This window comes from Triticum urartu, chromosome 7, assembly GCF_003073215.2.
Source record: "Triticum urartu cultivar G1812 chromosome 7, Tu2.1, whole genome shotgun sequence".
Taxonomy (NCBI): Eukaryota; Viridiplantae; Streptophyta; class Magnoliopsida; order Poales; family Poaceae; genus Triticum; species Triticum urartu.
In genome coordinates, this window is record NC_053028.1 from 303,076,296 (window position 1) to 303,085,087 (window position 8,792).

At 43.1% G+C, this 8,792-nt stretch overlaps 1 protein-coding gene across 3 annotated transcripts; it reads left to right on the plus strand.

The window, feature by feature from the left end:
- Positions 1-2,543: 2,543 nt before the first annotated feature.
- LOC125520298 (60S ribosomal protein L28-1-like) lies at positions 2,544-6,923 on the plus strand. Of its 3 annotated transcripts, none has more exons than XR_007288607.1 (7): positions 2,552-3,113; positions 3,229-3,285; positions 4,036-4,161; positions 4,246-4,350; positions 4,911-4,971; positions 5,475-5,632; positions 5,722-5,948. XR_007288607.1 is itself a non-coding variant. In XM_048685187.1 (7 exons), the coding sequence occupies exons 2-6, from the start codon at positions 4,149-4,151 to the stop codon at positions 5,913-5,915; spliced, it is 531 nt and encodes a 176-aa protein (XP_048541144.1). In that variant the 5' UTR covers positions 3,224-3,285; positions 4,036-4,148; the 3' UTR covers positions 5,916-5,948; positions 6,623-6,923. The 3 variants fall into 3 exon arrangements, 2 of the variants coding, with proteins under 2 accessions (XP_048541143.1, XP_048541144.1); XM_048685187.1 differs by lacking the exon at positions 2,552-3,113 and adding an exon at positions 6,623-6,923 and having other exon boundaries at positions 3,224-3,285; XM_048685186.1 differs by lacking the exon at positions 5,722-5,948 and having other exon boundaries at positions 2,544-3,113; positions 4,911-5,632.
- Positions 6,924-8,792: the final 1,869 nt, after the last annotated feature.

Genomic DNA, 8,792 nt, shown 5'->3' on the forward strand with positions numbered 1-8,792 from the left:
TTGCCTAGTTCAAAAATAATTCAACAATATTCATTATCCTATTCTGTTCAGAGCAGCACTTTGTGAAGGAAGTACCACTTTGGCATGTCCAAATAGTAACCATTTTCTACAGTGCTTTCCTATGCTCAAATAACCATCCTCCACCAAATGCCAGCTCAATCCATTCATTGTTTTGAGCCCAGCTTCAACATTCGTATTTATGTCCAGTGTTGTACTTTGCAAAGCAAGTACCACCTAGGCTCCTCCTTTTGATCTGAAAATTTGTGAACACGGTCTTCTAAGTAACTGATCATCCTCAGCCAAAACTCACGCCCATTAGCCATCTACATTTCCCGTACCGCTAATCAAACACTTGGCTGCTAATTCATGTTTGAGCATCGATCGGTCTCCTCGTGAGAATCTTATGTTGTAATTTTCTTCCTAGCACCTACCTGGGGAGTGCCCAACCCACTAGACATTCCTAGGCCGCCCAGAACACATGGCAACGCCACGGTCACGCGGTGACCACGCGGCGGGCATGCGAGTTTACGCGCTCTAGAGTTGGGGCCCTCGGCCACCGCCCAAACCTCGACGTATCGCCACGAAACCATGTATTTATGATTAAATAGGTACTTATGTACCTAGAAATGATTTTTGGAAAAAATAAATAGCAAACTATGATGCAGCTGCAGCTCAAATTTGACCCGCTTCCAGCTGAATCGACGGAAATTTGTCTTTTTCACGAGAGGTGGATCAAAACTTTCTACACCCAACCATTTTGTCAATTGTGCATTAAATATGACCTAATATTTTAGAAGATTGATTTGGTCCAATTTTGCAACAATTATTTGGGAGGTCCTTCACAAAAAAACCCTCCTTTTGGGCACTTGAAAAATAGAAAATGGTTTTTTTGTCCAAAGAAAATGAAAACTTCCTTAGGCAACATTGTTTGCCATTCCAATATGGACCCTTGTGCACAATATGAGATCATTTGAACAAACTATGCCATGAATGTGGCCATAAGATTGATCATTTGGCTTGAAAGGCATTGATCTCCACAGGTGATAGCTCATTTTTTAGAACACTTTTTTAAAATAATTGCCGTATTACAAGTTTTTTATTTTTCCTGGGAACTTGGCCACATATAATGACACAATGCAAAGGTTTCCCAATTTTTGATTTTTTTGAATTTTTTATGCCCATTTCAAAATGCGGTCAAAACGGCGGGAATGCCCATTCCTAGCTAGTGGTTGAATCTTGAAATTTTTTGGTGTTTCTCTGATTAAATAGGTACTTATGTATCTAGAAATGATTTTTGGATAAAATAAATAGCAAACTATGAGGCAGCTGCTGTTCAAATTTCACCCGTTTCCAACTAAATTGGCGGAAATTTGTCTTTTTCACGAGAGGTGGATCAAAACTTTTTACACACAACCATTTTGTCAATTGTGCATTAAATATGACCTAGTATTTTAGAAAATTGATTTGGTCCAATTTTGCAACAATTATTTGGGAGGTCTTTCACAAAAAACCTTCTTTTGGGCACTCGAAAAATGGAAAATGGTTTTTTCGTCCAAAGAAAATGAAAACTTCCTTAGGCAACATTGTTTGCCATTCCAATATGCACCATTGTGCATAATATGAGATCATTTGAACAAACTATGCCATGAATGTGGCCATAAGATTGATCATTTGGCTTGAAAGCCATTGATCTCCACACGTGATAGCTCGTTTCTGAGAACACTTTTTTAAAATAATTGCCGTATTACAAGTTTGTTATTTTTCCTGAGAACTTGGCCACATATAATGACACAATGCGAAGGTTTCCCATTTTTTTGATTTTTTTGAATTTTTTATGCCCGTTTCAAAATGCGGTCAAAACGGCGGGAATGACCGTTCCTAGCTAGTGGTTGAATCTTGGAATTTTTTCGGTGTTTCTATGATTAAATAGATACTTATGTACCTAGAAATGATTTTTGGAAAAAATAAATAGCAAACTATAAGGCAGCTGCAGTTCAAATTTGACCCGTTTCCAGCTGGATTGGCGGAAATTTGTCTTTTTCACCAGAGGTTTATCGAAACTTTTGACAGCCAACCATTTGATCAATTGTGTATTAAACATGGCCTAATATTTTAGAAAATTGATTTGGTCCAATTTTACAACAAATATATGGTAGGTCCTTCACGAAAAAACTCATTTTGGGCACTCAAAAAAATGGAATATTTTTTTTTTCAAAAACTCATTTCTCACGACACCTTTTAAAAGTTATTTATCTTATTTTTTGTTTGTTATTTTTCCTGAAAACTTGTTCACATTTGGTGACATAATGAGAAGGTTTTGCATTTTCTTTTTGAATTTTTCAGGTCATAAAATAGTTGACTTGATTTTAGCATGTTAATTTTAGGCAACTATGACCTATTTAGATGATCAATAACATCATACTGCATCCTGATTGGTCAGTGGACATCTCACACGGATCATGCATCCTACACCGTCGCGGATCCAACAGCCATCCTCAACCCTTCCACACCAACCCTGAAACCCTAACAGGTCATTTTTCATCCACCCCCCTGCCTCCTTTCTTTCCCACATCCATCCATCGATCCCCTTCCATCCCCTCGCTCAGCTTCAGTCTTCTGTCATCGTCCTCCCCATCTCACATCTGCATCGCGCCGCCCCTCCTCCCAATCCCGTCCGGCGCCGCCGCACCCCACACCCGCTGCTGCCCCCACTCCTCTAGTGCCATCTCCCTCCTCATCGAGGGCCGATACCTCATCGTCCAGCCACTCTAGCGCCGCCTCCCTCCCCATCGACCAGCGCCTCATTGGCCGTCCAGTGCAGCCACCATGCCTCCAACGCCAGTCTCCCACCCCACCGAGCGCCGAGCCCTCGCCATCCAGCACCGCCCACCTCCCCATCAGGCACCTCCCCATCAAGCACCGCCGAGATTCCGGGAGAGACCCCCGCCGCGATGCCGAGAAGGTGGCAGGTCTGGGGCCGGCCTGACGGTAGCCAAGTCTGGGTCCCCGCCCCCGACCCCGACGCGCCGCCCCCGCCGCCGCCCCGCCTCTTCCTCCACCGGGGCGCGCCGCGGGGACAGCCGCCGCTTCATTCGAGGAAGCGCTGGTCAAAGGTACCCCCCCATCGTGCTTCTCATCTCAGCGTGGATTCCTTCCTAAAAATGGTGGTGGATACTGACTTGACTGGCCCCTCTCCCGCGTCGTCGTTTCTCCGATCCGAAACCCTAGGCCGGGGTGCTGCCGACGGATGCCGTGTCGAGTCCATGGCCAACCTCCTCGTCCAAGGTACGGCCTCCTCCCTTCACCTCTTCTATTTGGTCCTTGTCTGTGTCAGCACGCGTTTGCCCCTACCTGCATCCTCAACTATTGAAATGGCTGCGCGCGTGCTCAAGCATCTCTAACCGATCCCTATATGGCCTCTTATCTTTAACTCCTCAAATTTGCTCCTCTACAAATTAGTGGTTCCTAGCTGAATCCTTAAACTTAACTCCTTAAAAAATTAAACACAAATTCATGCTAATTTGATTCAAACTAGTCCATCAAACATGATTTGAACTCGATTCAGACTAGTAGCATAAACTATATTACTACATAAATTTAAATGAGATCTAAACTAAAATTGCATAAAAACTAGAACATGTTGTAGTATCCCTTGCTGTCAAAAACTCGGTGGTGGTGAAATGATGGTGATAGGATTTGTTTTCGGCTTGATGGGCATAGTCTGCACTCTAGAATGCTACACCGTTGAAGTGTAAATGAATTGTGCAAAAAAATTTGTTGTCTTCTATTTTACTGGTGTCTATTCTTATCATGTATAATTTCCATTTAGTACAGAAGGATGCAGGCTTGGAATTCTATCGTTTGATTAAATGAATAAAAACCTGAAGGAGATCTAGATTCTCAGTAGAATCACATAGTTGTAATTACCCGAGGTGTGCTTGAATAAAATGGCGCTCATTTGCATCATTGTATTTCTGAAGAGTTTTAAGAAGAATTCTGGTACGAACGCACTGACCTATACTTTTACATGTGCAGCCGAGGAACCTCCTGTGGGCTACTTCCAAGCATGATGTGTACGTGATGCAGAACTATTCTGTGAGGCACTGGTGGTCCTTACTCCAGAGAGGAAAAGAATTGCTCAACGTGGCATGCCCAAATCAGGTGATCTACCACAGAGCGATGTGATAGTCCAATTCATCGGAATGCCGGTCAATCTCTAATCCACTATGCGACCACACTGTGCAGGATATGCAGGGAGGTCGGCCCTTGTGCAGGGTGAAGATCAGCACCATGACGGTGAAAGACAACCTCCTGGCGGCTGGTGGTTTCCATGGGGAGCAGATCTGCAATGTAAGGAAGCTGGAGTAGGCACGCAGTGCACACACAAAGCATTTTTTCTGCTTGAGAACATGTAGAAATGTAGAGTTGTAGCTTGACACTTAGGTATTTATTATTTTGTTAGTACCTTGGCAGTGAATTCTAGCAGCGAAGCCTCTTCATTTCGAGCAGCGATAGCCTGATTGGTAAACTAGTGCTTTGTGTGTGCTAGTACCTCACAATGTCATCCTTGTATATGCACAGATGAAATTAACCTCAAAATAAGTGTGAAACATTGTAGTGCTGACCCAACATGTACCTAACATTTCTGATGTGTATTTCCTTTGATTCCCTAGGCTTAACCTGTAATAAGCTATAATAACTTTTAATCGGTCTGTGGGAAATTGGGCATATTGGGTTGGTAAATATAGAACTGTAGAGATGTAGAACTAAAGCGTGGTACTTAGCTATTTAAGTTGATTGTACTTGGTAGTACCTACACAGTGAAGTCTAGTTGATTCAGGAAAACTTGACTTGAGATTTTCTTTCTTATGATTTACTGATGAAACCTTAATTGTTGAATCTTGATGTAGGCATCCCACCGCCGATCCATATCCAGATCAGCTGCGTCGCCGGTGCCGGTTCTACACACAGGTCAACATGCCCTGTTTATATGAATTGTTTTGTATCTAGCGACTAGTTGTCACACTGATTAAAATCTCCGCGCAACGAGCAAGTAATCAGTGGCCGTGAAGCAAGGTTTATAATATTTGTATTCTACCATGCAAAGATGTAATACTTGACTGCTCGCTAGCAAGATTTCAATCATAATCTGTGCATACTTGTTTATGATATTTGTGTGCCCATGTAAAACGTATGCGGTTCGGCCTAGGCTAGATCCCAACCCGCGTTAGAGCTGCATACTATGATTTCCTCTTGCCAGTGAGATCTGTTCGTACTTGTCAGTAGTCGATGGGACGCTCAAGCTTCACTGCTGCTTCTGCTGTATATTTTTTGTAACCCATGTTTCTACTTGCAATCAGCATACAATTTTGTGTCAAATGGTTAAATGTTTCCACATTCTGTAGGATTAGTGCATCCTGTTGCTTGTTGCTAGCTGTAGGATCTGACTTTTGGTTGTTGTTTTGGAGATGTAGGCCAGGGGAAATGACTACCATTCCAGGGTCTCCGGTCTGGGAGCTCGTGAAGAAGAACAACTACTTCTTGATCAAGCAGTTCGGCAACAGCAACACCAAGGTGCAGTTCAGCAAGGAGCCCAACAACCTCTACAATGTCCACTCCTACAAGTTCTCGGGTCCGTAGCTGTTTGCACTGTTTTTAACCCTTTTGATTGCAAGTGTCTCTGCAAGGAGCTAACTTGCTGTGGGGCTGATGTGGTTTCAGGCTTGGCGAACAGCAAGACCGTGGCGGTCCAGCCATCAGCGGGAGAGGACAAGGCTGTTGTCCTATCCACGACCAAGACCAAGAAGCAGAACACCCCTGCCAAGCTCCAGCACAAGACTCTGATGCGCAAGGAGTTCCGCAAGATGACCAAGTCTGTCAAGAACCAAGTATTAACTCCAGAGTTTTGTACTTGAATTGCCCTTATGCTTGGCTTCTAAGCTACAACTGTAAGTCATGGCTTGTCTCTACTTCCTCCTTGAGTTCAGAGTTGTGGCATGGCATGCTTGATTTTTTGGTGGACTTGTGTCCTTGATGATGCACCGTTGTTGCACTACCAACCATCAGATGCAGTAGCTGCTCCTGCTTGCTACTCCGCTGCCGCCGCTCGTTGTTTTGCTACTACTCCTGCTAGTTAGTCACTGCTGCTGCTCCTAAGCACTGCTCGTAGATGCTGCTACTTGCCGCTGTTGATTCCTCCTACAGCCTGGCATCTGCCATTGTAACTTCATGCTGATGTAACATGTGAATCTGTTGGTCCTGCTTATTGTCTTTAAAGAAGTCAATGTACCTACCTTATTTTGTGCTCTGTTATTATCTTTGATCAGTATCAGTTGTGTCTCTTAGAGAGACACTCCTACCTTTTCTGACTTGAGTTGTTAACTATTGTTCCATACTTCTGTTAGCTACAACAAAATCTTTGAATTTGGTACTGCATGAGTTTTATGTGTTCTGCTGGTATATTTGATGGATGGATGGATGGGTTTATGTGTTCTGCTGGTATATATGCACGCTAGTATATATGCACACGGATTGGCCTTCATTATTTTGTATCTACTGTTAGATATATGCTGTTAGATTTGCTTTCATTTTGTACCTAACCATTTTGTTCTATAACGTGCAGATGCTGGCGTTTCATGTTTCGTCGCGAGCATCAAGACGAAGAAGTCGGAAGAAGCATAGTTCAAGCTCATCGGAGCTAGTTCAAGGAGTAATGAAGCCCTTGATGCTGATCCCTATTGGAACAAATTGAAGCATGAACTGTGACATATAGGGCTTGTTATACTGTAGAGCTTGATGCTCATCGGCTCATGTGACATATTGTGCACCTATTGAGCTTGTTATACTATGATAACATTTGTATGTGTTGATGTAACAGATTGTTGCTTCTTGTTATTTGAAGTATTACACCTGTTTTCTGTCTATTTTGATTTAAATATTGGTTGTTTAATTATTGGCATATTGAAATCTAAGGAACATGACCATGACAACAAGGACCCACTAACCAGAAACGGACATTTGGGACCCGCTTGTCAGAATTTGACAATTGGAACCCATTTGAAAAAGGAAAAAGAAGGGACACAACCCAAAAATAAAAAGGCCGAATTATAGGGCCTGGCCCGTGTAGCTTACCCAAATTGAAAGAAAAAAACAACAAATGGGCTGAATTAATAGGCTCGGCCCATATAAACACCCAATTGGACATGGCCGATTCTAATTTTTGACCTTTTCAATTGGTCGTAATTTTGCCACGTCAGATTGACACGTCGGATCCGACGTGGCCTGGGCAGACAACCAGTGACCAAAACAAAAGGTCATGGGTTCAACGACCTTCTGAGAGAAGGACGTTAATTTTAGTTTACGACCGCCAACTTTTGACCTTCTGTTTTTGGTCACAAAAAGGTCGCAAATGAAAAACTATGACCTTTCAACGGCCAATAGTGAGGGTCACAAGTTGACATATTTCTTGTAGTGAGCGGCCATTTTCCTTTTCCTCTTCTGTCACTTTTGCAAAAAACCCACAAGATTAAATATTCATCCAACTCCCATATTTTTCTAAAAATCCCACCTATTTAATGGTATAATTTTTACTCATGCCCAAACAACTTTTATGTACTATTCATATTCAAATTCAAATTTGAATATGTTTAAACCCCTCTGAAAATCCATTTCTCCTATTCTGCCACTCCAAAACCAAAACTAGGAATTTTTCCCTTCTTAGTTTTCACCCTAGTATTTAACAAAAATGAGTTGACATTTTTCTGAGCACTTTGGTTTTCCTGTTTTATTATTGCCTTATTTTTCTCGTTATTATTTTGCGATGATAGATTGCGTTGCTGACAAAGGAGTTGGACCAGAAGACTTTGAAGACCCAGAAGACTTTGCTGAACCAGGCAAGCAGCCCTTTGACCATATCCAAGAAACCCTTTTTATGCATGTCATATGGCACTTTTATTGTTTGCATCGAAGTCATGATAATGTGGTGACCACTTGAGGTGGTTTGCCTCCGCGGCTTTTCCTCATTGACACTTGCATGATGCATGACCCTACCTTTCTATGAGGGTTATGCGAGTGGGTGTAGTTAGGATGCTAAGTAGCTGCTACGCAAATGGGTTGGGTATATGCATGGTGATGGAAGCAAGATTGTTTTCAAAAACTTTTCGAAAACCCGTTGGGTGCCACTTATGCCCGAGGGAGATAATGAGTTGGGTAACCACTTGATAACGAAGTGGTGTACCGAGGCAAGTGTGTGTGTTGTTTTCAAAACGGATTGGTTTAAGTTGCGACCGTTATTCCAACCATACATGCGCAACCACTCTACCCTTATATGGAAAAGGGCATTATTGATTACTTAGGCCGATACTAGCTTGGAGCCCGCATTACTAGTGACGAGAGAGTTGTTGTTGCGCTCTCTCGGGATAGGGTCGTGCCAGGTAGGGCGGCCATGACTGTTTTTACAGGGCACCGGACACACCGTTGGTACCCCGTGCTTGTGGTATGAGATGAATATGGGAGCGTGGCTCCAAATTCTTAAGATGAGAAATGTTGGGCACGGGGGTTGCTACCAATCGAGTGGACTCTATGTTAGTGTTGTCTAGGGAAAGGTTGCTTACCCCGGGTACTTGAGGTACCGCGGGTCGTGGATGACACGGAAGTTCCCCAGATCTTGTGGGTAAAGTGTGCAACCTCTGCAGAGTGTAAAACTATTCGAATAGCCGTGTCCACGGTCAAGGACAGTTGGGTAACCGCTCTTGGGCTACGTCCACTTGTTTACAAACCAGTGTGTGTGGGAA